We start from the raw sequence: 15,530 nt of genomic DNA on the forward strand, positions 1-15,530 counted from the left end.
TAATCTGCTAAAACCCTAACAAAAAGTTATTAAAATCTGCGCAAAAGATTCTCGGACAACCCAAAGACTCCCTCCACCTACCCAAGGATACCGGAGTACAACAATCAGTTAACCACCTACATTTAGATCAACATTTAGGCTTGCATAATACCCTAGATGCAGTCACACTTCAAAAAACATTTTTCATAAGAAATGAGCTCCCTGAAATACAGAAAATACCCGACCCTTAAGGCAAGCTTCCAGAAAATTGGAACGGAAATGACGCTCCACTAAACTGGAAGTCTTCCGACTAGCTTGGAAAGACAGTAAAGTGCAAGATTGAAGAGCCCTCACTGCTGCTCGATCAGTCTACTTATCCAACCTGAGTAAAGAGAATAAAAACAATCCAAAACATATTGTTGATACTGTTGCAAAGCTAGCTAAAAAGCAGCAATCCTCAAGTGAGGATGGCCTTCACTTCAGCAATGATGAATTCATGAACTTCTTAGATTAAAAGATTATGATCATTAGAAAGCAAATTACGGACTCCTATTTAAATCTGCGTTTTTCTCCAAAACTCGCTTGTCCTGAGTGCACAGAACTGCCAGGAGCTAGGATCAATGGAGACACTCAAGTTTTTTAATCCTGTATCTCGACACATTCACAAAAATAGTAATGAACTCTAAACCTTCCAGCTGTCTACTGGACCCTATTCTAACTAAAACTACTGAAAGAGCTACTTCCTGTGCTTGGCATCTTATGTTGAACATAATAAGCAGTTCCCTATCCTCCAGATGTGTACCAAACTCACTAAAAGAGTCAGCAATAAAGCGTCTCCTGAAAAAGTCAAACCTCAACCCCCCAAAAAAGATATATGAACTCAGCAAAAAAAAGAAACGTCCCTTTTTCAGGACCCTGTCTTCCAAAGACAATTCGTAAAAATCAAAATAACTTCACAGATCTTCATTCTAAAGGGTTTAAACACTGTTTCCCATGCTTGTTCAATGAAACATAAACAATTAATGAACAAGCACCTGTGGAATGGTCGTTAAGACACTAACAGCTTACAGACAGTAGGCAATTAAGGTCACAGTTATGAAAACTTAGGACACTAAAGAGGCCTTTCTACTGTCTCTGAAAAACACCAAAAGAAAGATGCCCAGGGTCCCTGCTCATCTGCGTGAACATGCCTTAGGCATGCTGCAAGGAAGCATGAGGACTACAGATGTGGCCAGGGTAATAAATTGCAATGTCCGTACTGTGAGACGCCTAAGACAGCACTACAGGGAGACAGGACGGACAGCTGATCGTCCTCGCAGTGGCAGACCACGTGTAACAACACCTGCACAGGATCGGTACATTCGAACATCACCCCTGTGGGACAGGAACAAGATGGCAACAACAACTACCCGAGTTACACCAGGAATGCACAATCCCTCCATCAGTGCTCAGACTGTCAGCAATAGGCTAAGAGAGGATGGACTGAGGGCTTGTAGGCCTGTTGTAAGGCAGGTCCTCACCAGACACCAACGGCAACAACGTCGCCTATGGGCACAAATCCACCGTCGCTGGACCAGACAGGACTTGCAAAAAGTGCTCTTCACTTTTTCGCGGTTTTGTCTCACCAGAGGTGATGGTCGAATTTGTGTTTATCGTCAAAGGAATGAGCGTTACACCGAGGCTTGTACTCTGGAGTGGGAGCGATTTTGAGGTGGAGGATCCGTCATGGTCTGGGGCGGTGTGTCACAGCATCATCGGACTGAGCTTGTTGTCATTGCAGGCAATCTCACCGCTATGCGTTACAGGGAAGACATCCTCCTCCCTCATGTGCTACCCTTCCTGCAGGCTCATCCTGGCATGACCCTCCAGCATGCCACCAGCCATACAGCTCGTTCTGTGCGTGATTTTCTGCAAGACAGGAATGTCAGTGTTCTGCCATGGCCAGCGAAGAGCCCGGATCTCAATCCCATTGAGCACGTCTGGGACCTGTTGAATCGGAGGGTGAGGGCTAGGGCCATTCCCCCCAGAAATGTCCTGGAACTTGCATGAGCCTTGGTGGAAGAGTGGGGTAATATCTCACAGTAAGAACTGGCTTATCGGGTGCAGTCCATGAGGAGGAGATGCACTGTAGTACTTAATGCAGCTGGTGGCCACACCAAATACTGACTGTTACTTTTGATTTTGACCCCCCCTTTGTTCAGAGACACATTATTCCATTTATGTTAGTCACATGTCTGTGGAACTTGTTCAGTTTATGTTTCAGTTGTTGAATCTTGTTATGCTCATACAAATATTACACAATATATACACATGTTAAGTTTGCTGAAAATAAACGCAGTTGACAGTGAGAGGACGTTTCTTTTTTGCTGAGTTTATATCGGCCTATATTGAATCTTCCTTTCCTGTCAACATTTTTTGAAAAAGTTGTTGTGCAGCTACTCACTGCCTTCCTGAGGACAAATAATGTATATGAAACACTCCAGGCTGGTTTTAGACCCCATCATACTACAGAGACTGCACTCGTGAAGGTGGTAAATTACCCTTTAATGGCGTCTGACCGAGGCTCTGCATCTGTCCTCTTGATCCTAGACCTTAGTGCAGCTTTTGATACCATTGATCACCACATTCTTTTGGAGAGATTCGAAACCCTAATTGGTTTACAAGGACAAGTTCTTGCCTGGTTGAGATCTTATCGAGTGGCGCAGCGGTCTAAGGCACTGCATCTCAGAGCAGATTACCAACACTGGCCACCCCTCAGAGCCTGGTTCCTCTCTAGGTTTCTTCCTAGGTTCCTTCCTTTTCTAGGGAGTTTTTCCTAGCCACCATGCTTCTACATCTGCATTGCTTGCTGTTTGGGGTTTTAGGCTGTGTTTCTGTATAAGCGCTTTGTGACATCTGCTGATGTAAAAAGGTCTTTATAACTACATTTGATTTGATTTGACATTGAATGTTCCTGAGTGGTCTAGTTACCGTTTTGACTTAAATTGGCTTGAAGATCTATGGCAAAACTTGACAATTGCTGTCTAGCAATGATCAACAACCAACTTGACAGAGCTTGAAGAATTTGTAAAATTCGCTGTATTCGCTGCCAAAGGTGACTCAGGGGGTTGAATACTACATCTAATCAAGATATTATGGTTTTATTATCCATAAAGCTTTTTTAAATGTTAGAATTTTTCTAGCACTTTGACATTACAGAACATTTTGTGAAGATTGTTGACAAAAAAATTACAATTATATCCATTTGAATCCCATATTGTGACTTAACTAAATATGGAAAAATTCAAGGGGTGTGAATACTTTGTGCATTGATGTATACAAAGTAATAAAATGTTGGCTAATCACTGACTAGTGTGTGTCCTACAGCCTAATCCTGCTGCAGTAAATAAAATAGTACAGATCCTGTAACCCCATTGGATGAAAGCTTTCAGCTGGGAACAAACTCAAGGTCAACATCTGACACAAGATGAAAAGACATAACAGACATCGTAAAAAGTGGATACTTGCTACAAGTCCTGTAGATATTCACCCTGGAACAATCATATCAGGGAAGCAATATCCATAAAGAGAGACACGCCCCCCTCAGAGAGAGAGAGACACAGCTTAATGTGAGCTCTGACATGTTTTTTTACAAAATGATAGATTTGGAGTTAGATGAACTGGAATTATTCGGCAGGTACATATGCAGGATGATACCCTCCACAGCATGGCCTCCACTCCAGATTAAAACTCCAAACCTACAACCTAATTTTGACCAAAATTAACTGGAGAGATTACTGTTTCCAAGGTTTGTTCCCCCCAAGCTATATGGAGGGTGCTCTAGCAAACAAACAGCAGAGACCTGGGGACACCATTCCAACCTGGAACTGAGTGAAAAATAGAGCACATTACAATGATATATTTTACTTAATGTGGACTGAATGCTGAGGCTTGTAAGGACAGACCAGATACAAATTCAATTAGCACTAAGGTGTGAAGGCCTTTGGGCTCAACAAGTGTCAAGAGTCCTTGAAGCGTCCTCTGAAGCCCCCTTCTGTGGTTCAAAGACCATTCAGTTGCATTTTCTACAAGAAATCTGCCTCCAGAAATAAAAGCTTCTCCCAAGTAGGTGTGACACCTACTCCCATTGCCTGCTGCACTGCTGCTTGGATTCCACCTGGCGATCTGTTCAACGTCTGCCCTGGCATGTCTCCCCAAGTCTGGTACAGGTACCCCTCTCTCCCGAGCTTTTGCTCGCCTCCAGCACACATGCACTGTTGGGGCGAGTGACTCTGAACCTACAATGTCTAGCCCCAAGTTGTTATACAGTATATTAAAAAAATGTCATGTGCATTTTGCTATTTGTCTCATGTCTCCTGCATACTTTGTTGACTAAAAACGTTCTTTACCCAACCGTGGGACTGACTATGCTCGGGACTCTGACTCTATTAGTTACACGGACTTTTGGCCTCCCATCTTATTCTAACCACCTCTCGCCGGCTTTGTATTCATGTTACCGGATGAAATTGCTGTACAATATGATCTTGTTGCCAACTGATGTACATTCAGATATCATAAATCAACAATGCAGAGCTCTCCCGGGACTATGCCGTGCCCTGATTGTATTACTGTTAACTTCTTTGTGATAGGGGGCAGCATTTTCACTTTTGGATGAATTGCGTGCCCATAGTGAACTGCCTCCTACTCTGTCCCAGATGCTAATATATGCATATTATTATTACTATTGTTATTATTACTATTATTACTATTATTACTATTGGATATAAAACACTCTGACGTTTCTAAAACTGTTTGAATTATGTATAACATAACATAACATAACTCATATGGCAGGCAAAAACCTGAGAAAAAAATCCAAACAGGAAGTGAGAATTTTGAGACTGGTCAATGTTCAACTCATCGCCTATTCAATTCCCTGTAAGATATGGATCTGTTTGCATTTCCTACGCCTTCCACTAGATGTCAACAGTCTGTAGAACGTGGAATGAAGCCTCTAGTGTGATGTGGGGCCGGATGGGATGTGTTTCAGTCATTGGTCTGGCAGAATGTCAGTTCCTGGTCACGCGCGTTCCAAACAATATCGTCTTGCTTTCCATAACTTCTTGAGACACAAAGGAATTCTCCGGTTGGAACGTTATTGGATAGTTATGATAACAACATCCTGAAGATTGATTCTCTACTTAGTTTGACCAGTTTATTCGACCTGTTATATAACTTTTTGAAGTTTTCGTCCGAGTTCGCCTGCATCTGCGCGAGCGTTTGGACATGTGCACTAAACATGCTAGCAAAAGTAGCTACTTAGACATAAGTAATGGACATTATCAAACAAAACAACGATTCATTGTGGAACTAGGATTCCTGGGAGTGTATTCTGATGAAGATCATCAAAGGTAAGGGAATATTTATGATGTAATTTCGTATTTCTGTTGACTCCAACATGGAGGAGAAATTTTGTTATATCTGAGCGCCGTCTCAGATTATTGCATGGTGTGCTTTTTCCGTAAAGTTTTTTTTAAATCTGACAGTGGTTGCATTAAGAACAAGTGTATTTTTAATTCTATGTAAAACATGTATCTTTCATCAAATGTATGATGAGTATTCCTGTTATTAGATGTGGCTCTCTGCAATTTCTCCGGATATTTTGGAGGAATTTCTGAACATGGCGCCAATGTTAACTAAGATTTTTGGATATAAATATGCACATTATTGAACAAAACATACATGTATTGTGTAACATGATGTCCTATGAGTGTCATCTCATGAAGATCATCAACGGTTAGTGATTCATTTTATCTCTATTTCTGCTTTTTGTGACTCCTATCTTTGGCTGGGAAAATGGCTGTGTTTTTCTGTGGCTATGTACTGAGCTAACATAATCGTTTGGTGTGCTTTCGCCAGAAATCCTTTTTGAAATCAGACATGTTGGCTGGATTCACAACATGTGTCGCTTTAATTTGGTGTATTTCATGTGTGATTTCATGAAAGATTGATTTTTATAGTAATATATTTGAATTTGGCGCGCTACATTTTTTTCTGGCTTTTGGCCAAGTGGGACGTTAGCGTCCCACATATCCCAGAGAAGTTAACAATCCTTCAGACGACCTTCAATGCCACACAACTCTCCTTCCGTGGCCTCCAACTGCTCTTAAATACAAGTAAAACTAAATGCATGCTCTTCAACCGATCCCTGCCTGCACCTGCCCGCCCGTCCATCACTACTCTGGACGGTTCTGACTTAGAATATGTGGACAACTACAAATACCTAGGTGTCTGGTTAGACTATAAACTCTCCTTCCAGACTCACATTAAGCATCTCCAATTCAAAGTTAAATCTAGAATTGGCTTCCTATTTTGCAACAAAGCATCCTTTACTCATGCTGCCAAACATACCCTCGTAAAACTGACCATCCTACCGATCCTCGACTTCGGCGATGTCATTTACAAAATAGCCTCCAATACCCTACTCAATAAATACGGATGCAGTCTATCACAGTGCCATCCGTTTTGTCACCAAAGCCCCATATACTACCCACCACTGCGACCTGTACGCTCTCGTTGGCTGGTATGAAACTCGTCGCCAAACCCACTGGCTCCAGGTCATCTACAAGACCCTGCTAGGTAAAGTCCCCCCTTCGCTCAGCTCGCTGGTCACCATAGCAGCACCCACCTGTAGCACACGCTCCAGCAGGTATATCTCTCTGGTCACCCACGAAGCCAATTCCTCCTTTGGCCGCCTCTCCTTCCAGTTCTCTGCTGCCAATGACTGGAACGAACTACAAAAATCTCTGAAACTGGAAACACTTATCTCCCTCACTAGCTTTAAGGGCAGTCAGGTCTGGAGAGAACCAAGGGCTATATCTGTTCCTGGTTCTAAATTTCTTGAATGGGGCATGCTTATTTAAGATGGTGAGTAACGCTAAAGTGTTTCAGAGAGCGTTTGCGTTCAGAGGACAAGTTTGTTAGGATGATATCTATGAGGGTGCCCGTGTTTACGGCTTTGGGGTGGTACCTGGTAGGTTCATTGATGATTTGTGTGAGATTGAGGGCATCAAGCTGAGATTGTAGGATGGCTGGGGTGTTAACAGCATGCATTCCATAGACAAGATGTGGTGGGAGTAACCGAGATAGAGAGAGCCTGGAGGAGTAGAACTGGAGGAGTAGAACAAAACAGTTATTGTTCCTAATCATCCTGGCATCTGGGAAACGGCACCACAAGATGAACCCGAGATGGCTTATGATGCCCCCCGATCTGCATGGGAGGGGTGGAGCCAGCCATGAATAAGCATTTTTTTAACTCTGCTTTGTCTGTAAGGTTAAGCTCTCGGCAACACACACTTCAGAGTGTGCAGTCGACCAGATTCATTATTGCAATAATTAATCGATCTTAAATAAAGATTGATTGTTTGAATAGTTGTCCAAGTTTCTCTCAGTATACATGATTTTCCACGATACTATTCTTTTCCATATTTTTCAGGAGTTGAAAGCTCTCCCACCGGAATCAGCAAGGAGGGAGGGGAAGCCACAGCCGCATACTGGAAGTGGTATGTGGTGATGGATGAGGTGCTGTAGGTGCTGCCACTACATCACCACACCGGTCATCATCTCCTTCTCTCCCTCCCAGAAGGGTTGAGATGTGGAGGTGGGAGAAGGAGGTGATTTCTGTTTTCTCATCAAAGTGTTCAGAAACAATTTATTTTAAGGGGACCTTATTACAGTGTAAGTATTGTAGTTCATTGTAATAACTCATAGTTACACTGTAATAACAACATGTAACTGGTGGTAATTTCAGTCTGTAATTACAGCGGCATAACAACGAATGCTTCTTAAATGCTTGTTTAGAATGGGCAAGTTTACACTAAATTCACAAATTTCTTCTCAGCTGCATCCATTTTTACATGTTAGTAATTTAGCAGACTCTCTTATCCAGAGTGATTTACAGTAGTGAGTTCATACATTTTCTCATACTGGTCCACCGTGGGACTCAAACCCACAACCCTGGCATTGCAAGTACCATGCTCAACCAACTAAGCCACACAGGAGCATCCAGTTCATTAATAACTGTCACAAGGTTGTAATCTCTTGTTTACAGATCGCTGGGTGTCCGAAATTACAAAGTTTGAAGGCGCTTTAGGCTCTGATTATCTAACCGTGAATGCGCACTCTTCAAAATCTCCACTCAATGTTGCTGCTAGCTCTTGCCCCCAAAACATGTACCATCTGGGTTTAACTTGCTTGAGTTTACCAAAACAGATCAGACATAAATCAACTTCACTGGCTGGTGTCAACGATACGGGTGTCATCCCAGATTATAATAAAAAATTATTTGTAATATTTAGAAAAAAGGTACAAAATTATGAATGTGTTTGTTCCCCATTTCGACAACCTGAACCTCCTTTCTGTACAAGTGAGAGGATGAAGTACATCACAAAGTTTATGTAATACCTTCATAAGGACAATATAATTACTAGGTGTTACACAGGATTTAGCTGGTTAAAATGAAGTGTATCTTCAGGGGTACTTACTTGTAACTAGTGTGTACTTATATAGTGCTTTACCCATCCTGACAGCAAATGTATTTGGAATTAACTAGAAGTAACTAGTTACAATCTTACTGTCACGCCTATTCCCGCTCTCCCTCCCTGGCGCTCGAGGGCACCAGTCTGCCCTTCATTACGCACACCTGTTGTAACGTCGGCTTCCAACTCACACCCTCAAACACGTAGATCCCTTGAACGCAGCTCACTCCAGATCCCAATCACCTGAATTCGAATCACCTGTTCACACACCTGTATGTCATTATCACACACTATTTAGTTCAGTTCTTTGCACTGTGAGGTATTGTTTGTTTTGTGACACATGTATTTCGGTACTCTGTTTTTCCAGTGATTTTCCTCCCATGTATGATAGTTTTTGCCTGCCTCACTAACGACGCCTTTTCCCCTGATAGGCTTAGCGACATGTTTCATTTTTGGAATATGTTGGGCATGGTTAATGTTTGTTATTTTTGTGTGGTGTCTGTGGACTGAGCAGTTGTCTCGGGGGCACATCCGTGGCTTGGTGGAATCTGCCAGCGTGCTGGGGGGTTTATTTCCTTGCCAGCGGGCTACAGTGCGTAAATACCCACCGCAAATCCGCACGAAGACTAGGGTTGAGTTATTGTAGGTTTTGGGGAAGCTCCATATCTCTTTTCTGTGGTGCCCAGTGTGATTGTCATTTCTCTTGTTGTGGTCTGGTGTGCTCAGCAGAATCGTTGAGAAGTGACTGTAAACCATTGAGAAGTGACTGTGAACCGTTGAGAAGTGACTGTGAATCGTTGAAAAGTGACTGTGAATCGTTGAAAAGTGACTGTGAATCGTTGAGAAGTGACTGTGAATCGTTGAGAAGTGACTGTGAATCGTTGGGAAGTGACTGAATCGTTGGGAGATGTTGTAAAAAATTAGGAAGGACCCTGAGATGTTCTTTTCGTTGGAGTTTGTAGCTGATGCTGTCTCTTGTGTGCCCTGTTCCTGAATGTTTACGTGACTGACCATAGTTTGGTATTGTCATGTTCTATCTTTCCTGTCTGTTCCCTCCTGGTCTTGTGTTCTTCTTTTCTCTTAAAGGTTGCTTCCTGTGGGCAAAGGTTGCTGAGGTCTGGGGAGGAGGAGGTTGGCTGGGGCAAGTGGAAGTGTGAACACGTAACCCCTCGTCAATTTGGGACGCAGAGGCTGTGTCAATTTGGGACGCAGAGGCTGGTACGTTGTCCCGGGTTCCTCGTTGGTCCCCGGTTTTATGGGGGGTTGTGATGACCCTCCCACTCTGTCTGCCGTATTCTCTCTCTTTGCTCGTTTCCTTATTAGGATGCCGGTGGGTGGAGTTGGGAGGGTCGTCAGCTACATGGGAAACACCTGGGCCCAGGTGTGTCCCAGGATAAATAGACCTCTTCCACATTCATTGGGGAGACACTCTCCACGCTGACACGCTATTGTTTATTTGAATATAGGTTACCTTAGTTAATAAATATATTTTGTTATTCCTTATCTCCACGTTGTCTCCCTTTTTGTTACGGGCTTCGAGCCGGTTCTTGACACAGGCGTGACAAGTTGTGTCTTAAATTGTACTCTTAATCCCACAATAAAGCGGTACACTAGTGATCTGATCAAAATGTGTGCACTTTATGGGGAATAGGGTGTCATTTGAGCTGCAACCTTACAGTTAGTGGTTTTTGTGCTTATTGTGAGTGTCGGACAATTATTTAAATATACACTAGATGACTAACGGGATCTGTTTTGAAGCAAATACACCTCCATCTTGGCACTTCCCCACCATTGTAAAACATATGTTAGATGCTATAGAAATGCATTTATTAAATCAGCAACAAAAACAAAGCACCACTGTTTTGGTAAAAACCTGAGGGATGAGGCAGGAAAAATGTAATCACTATCAAATTCTTATACAAAGCAATGGCTGCAAGGACTGACCATCCATGATATCAAATTTAAAGTTAACCATGTTTTGAGGCTACAGTGTTTGATTACATTTACTTTGTTTGCAATCATTGTCAGTAAACAAGCTTAGAATTTGGGTTCTGACAGGGTATGAAAGTTAAACTAAGCTCATGAGGCATTTACACTACATGACCAAAAGTATGTGGACACTTTGTCAAACATCTAATTCCAAAATCACTGGCATTAATATGGAGTTGCTACCTCCTTTGCTACTAGAACAGTCTCCACTATTCTGGGAAGGCTTTCCACTAGATGTTGGAACATTGCTGCGTGGACTTCCTTCCAATCAGCCACAAGAGCATTAGTGAGGTCGGGCACTGGTGTTGGGCGATTGGGCCTGGCTTGCAGTCGGTGTTCCAATTCATCCCAAAGGTGTTCGATGGAGTTGAGATCAGGACACTGTGCATGCCAGTCAAGTGCACGGGGGGCATTGTCATGCTGAAACAGGAAAGGGCCTTCCCCAAACTGTTTTCCACAAAGTTGGAAGCACAGAATCGACTAGAATGTCATTGTATGCTGTAGTGTTATGATTTTCCTTCACTGGAACTAAGGGGCCTAGCCTGAACCATGAAAAACAGCCCCACACCATTATTCCTCCTCCACCAAATTTTACAGTTGGCACCATGCATTGGGGTAGGTAGCATTCTCCTGGTATCTGCCAAATCCAGATTTGTCCGTCGGACTGCCAGATGGTGAAGTGTTTCATCACTCAAGAGAATGTATTTCCACTGCACCAGAGTCCAATGGCGGTGAGCTTTAATACCACTCCAGCTGACGCTTGGAATTGCGCATGGTGAGCTTAGGCTTGTGCGACTGCTCTGTCTTTGAAACCCATTTCATGAACTCCAGACGGACAGTGCTTGTGCTGACGTTGCTTCCAAACTGACGAGGCAGTTTGGAACTCTGTAGAGATTTTTACACATTACACACTTCAGCACTCGGCGGTCCCATTCCGTGAACTTGTGTGGCCCACCACTTCGCGGCTGAGCCGTTGTTGCTCCTAGACATTTCCACTTCACAATAACCGTACTTACAGTTGACCGGGGCAGCTCTAGCAGGGCAGATATTTTACGAACTGACTTGTTGGAGAGAAGGCATTCTACAGTATGATGGTTCAACGTTGAATTTTATACACCTGTCAGCAACGGGTGTAGCTGAAATAGCCGAATCCACTAATATAAAGGGGTGTCCACATACTTTTATATAAAGTATTCAGAACCCTTGACTTTTTCAAAATTTTGTTACGCTACAGACTTATTCTAAAATGGATTAAATAAAATCTTCAGCAATCTACACACAATATTCCATAATGACAATGCGAAAACAGGCTTTTAGAATTTTTTAAAAGAAAAACAGAAATACCTTATTTACATAAGTATTCAGACCCTTTGCTATGAGACAATTGAGCTCAGGTGCATCCTGTCTCCATTGATCACTCCCGGGCTCCTGAGTGGCGCAGCGGTATAAGGCATTGCATTTCAGATTGGGAGTCCCATAGGCGGCGCACAATTGGCCCAGCGTCGGTCATGTTTGACCGGGGTAGGCCATCATTGCAAATAAAATTTGATCTTAACTGGCTTGCCTGGGTAAATAAAGGTGAAATAAAAAATCATCCTTGAGATGTTTCTGCAACTTCATTGGAGTCCACCTGTGGCAAATTCAATTGATTGGAAATGATTTGGAAAGGCACACTCCTGTCTATATAAGGTCCCACAGTATTTTCCACCACAATTTGCAAATAAATTTATAAAAAATCCTACAATGTGATTTTCTGGATTTTTTTTCTCATTTTGTCTGTCATAGTTGAAGTGTACCTATGATGAAAATTACAGGCCTCTCTCATCTTTTTAAGTGGGAGAACTTGCACAATTGGTGGCTGACTAAATACTTTTTTGCCCCACTGTAGATCATAGTCCCTTGCCGGAAAAATGTATGTGTTATGGCTTTACACCCCCTGCTATATTGTGGATAAAGAGTTACATATCTGACAAAACACAGGTGTTCTTTAATGGAAGCCTTTTCAACAAAGGTAGAATCAGGAATTCCCCAGGGAGGCTGTCTAGGGCATGTGATTTTTTTTAATCTTTACTAACAACATGCCACTGGTTTTGTGTAAAGCCAGTGTGTCCATGCAGCATGACTCAACAATATACACGTCAGCTACCACAGTGACTGAAATGACAGCAACTCTTAACAAAGAGCTGCAGTTAGTTTCAGAATGGGTGGAAAGGAATAAGTATATCCTAAATAACTCAACTAAATCTTGAAATTAATAATGTTGGAATTGAGCAAGTTGAGGAGACTAAACTGCTTGGAGTAACCCTGGAATGTAAACCGTCATGGTCAAAACAATCTGCTTATAATAAAGCGCTTCTCTACATTCTTAACAGCACTATCAGCAAGGCAGGTCCTACAGGCCCTAGTTTTGTCGCACCTGGACTACTGTTCAATCCTGTGGTCAGGTGCCACAAAGAGGGACTTTGCAATTGGCTCAGAACAGGGCAGTACGGCTGGCCCTTGGATGTACACAGAGAGCTAACATTAATCATATGCATGTCAATCTCGCCTGGCTCAAAATTGACTTCATCACTACTTGTATTTGTGAGAGGTATTGCCATGTTGAATGCACCGAGCTGTCTGTTTGAACTACTGGCACACAGCTCAGATACCCATGCATACCCACAAGACCTGCCACCAGAGGTCTCTTCACAGTCCCCAAGTCCAGAACAGACTAAGGGAGGCGCACAGTACTACATAGAGCCACGACTACATGGAACTCGATTCCAAATCAAGTAACTGATGCCAGCAGTAAAATTTGATTAAAAACAGATATAAAGATACGCCTTATGGAACAACACAAGCATAGACGCATGCATACAAACACACGATAACATACGCACTATACACACATTTACACATGGATTTTGGCTTATAGATACGTGGTAGTAGAGTAGAGGCCGGAGGGCACACACTTAAAATGTTGTAAAATCGGTTATGAATGTATTGTAATGTTTTTAAAATGTATAACTGCTTTAATTTTGCTGGACACCCGGAAGAGTAGCTGCTGCCATTGCAGCAACAAATGGGGATCCATAATACATTCAAATACAAATACAAAAGGAGCTGATCGTGGACTACAGGAACCGTATGGGCGAGCACGGCCACTTGAATGGTGCTGTCGTGGAGTATGTCGAGAGGTTCAATTTCCTCGATGTCCACAACACTAAGGAATTTACATTTTCCACACACACCCACACAGTTGTGAAGAGGGCACAACAGCACATCTTCCCCCTCGGGAGGCTGAAGTATTTGTCATGGGCCCTCAGATCCTCAAAAAGTTACACAGCTGCACCATTGAGAGCATCTTGACTGGCTGCATAACCGGCAACTGCATGGCATCTGACCGTAAGGCACTACAGAGGGTAGTGCGTACGGCCCAGTACATCACTGGGGCCGAGCTCCCTGCCATCCAGGACCTCCATACCATGCGGTGTCAGAGGAAGGCCCATATGTTTTGGGGGGGGGCTCTTTTTTCAGAGACTCCAGCCATAGATGGCAAGCGGTACCACTGCACAAAGTCTGGAACCAACAGGACCCTGAACAGCTTCTTACCCCCAAGCCATAAGACTGCTAAACAAGACTGTTAAATAGCTAATCAAATGGCTACCTGGACTACCTGCACTGACCTTTTTTTTGCAATAACTCTTTCACTGACTCTATACACACACACTGGACTCTACCCATACACTAACACATACTTACACTGACACCCCAACACACTCACACATACACACACACACCTTTACACTCCACACATACACTGCTGCTACTGTCTATTTCTATCCTGTTGCCTAGTCACTTTACCCCTACCTGTATGTACATACATGTAGCTACCTAAATTACCTCGTACCCCCTGCACATCGATCGGTACTGGTACTCTCTGTATATAGCCATGTTATTTTTACTTATTATTAATCTGGTTTGAATGTTGTACAGGGATGACATGTGAAGTGAGCCTTGTGAATGTCACGCCTTCAAAACAACTGGGAACTCGGAACTGGGAAAACGGATATATCCAACTTCTGACTTTTACATTTTTTTATTAAACCTTTTTTTTAACTAGGCAAGTCAGTAAATAACAAATTCAGCGTGTTTAAACTACTGGGAACTTGGAAAAAACGAGCTCTGACTGGGAAAAATTGATTTGAACGGTCATCCAACTCCGACCGTTCTGACCTGAAGATCACTGATTTGACCTCCCATTTTTCTGAGTTCCCAGTTGTTTTGAATGCAGCATTACTTACTTGAAGCCCATGTACATGAACTGCAGCCAGAGCCAGGACAGGATAAGCATGATGACCATGTTGGGAAAGGCAAAGCCAAACCACGACGCAAAGTTGATCACATCGCCATTACCTGGGAAGAGCCTATAGAGAGGGGGAAGAAGGGAGGGGAGAAGGGGGAGAAAGGAGAGAGAGAGAGAGGAGAGGGGAGAAGGGGATAGGGAGGAGATTTAGATATGGCCTGATTTTATCTTCATCAAGACTGTATGAAAATTATGGTCATGTACTCAATGTCATATTTATGGAGTGTGCGAGCATGAATGCATGCACGCACACATGTGTGGGTATCTGTGTCTGTTACGTTACACCCTTATTCTAAAATGGATTCAATAGTCTTTTTTTGCATCAATCTACACACAATAACCCATAATGACAAAGTAAAAGCGTAAAAAAAAAAAGATCAGACATTTGCATAAGTATTCAGACCCTTTACTCAGTACTTTGTTGAAGCCCATTTGGCAGCGATTACAGCCTTAAGTCTTCTTGGGTATGACACTACAAGCTTGGTACAACTGTATTTGGGGAGTCTCTTCTCTGCAGATCCTCTCAAGCTCTGTCAGGTTGGATGGGGACTGTCACTGGACAGCTATTTTTAGAAAGATGTACGATCGGGTTCAAGTCTGGGCTCTGGCTGTGCCACTCAAGGACATTCAGAGACTTGTCCTGAAGCCACTCCTGCATTGTCTTGGCTGTGTGTTTAGGGTTGTTGACCTGTTGGAAG

General features: G+C 43.0%; 1 protein-coding gene across 1 annotated transcript in view; it reads right to left on the reverse strand.

Moving 5' to 3' along the window:
* Positions 1-15,530, reverse strand: part of slc13a2 (solute carrier family 13 member 2) — a 57,209-nt gene that overhangs the window by 12,768 nt on the left and 28,911 nt on the right. Inside the window, exon 6 of the mRNA XM_071337449.1 lies at positions 14,771-14,893. Within this exon, the coding sequence (XP_071193550.1) occupies positions 14,771-14,893 (123 nt within the window). The remainder of the gene's footprint in view (positions 1-14,770; positions 14,894-15,530) is intronic.

The sequence above is a fragment of the Salvelinus alpinus genome, chromosome 13 (assembly GCF_045679555.1).
Source record: "Salvelinus alpinus chromosome 13, SLU_Salpinus.1, whole genome shotgun sequence".
NCBI lineage: Eukaryota > Metazoa > Chordata > Actinopteri > Salmoniformes > Salmonidae > Salvelinus > Salvelinus alpinus.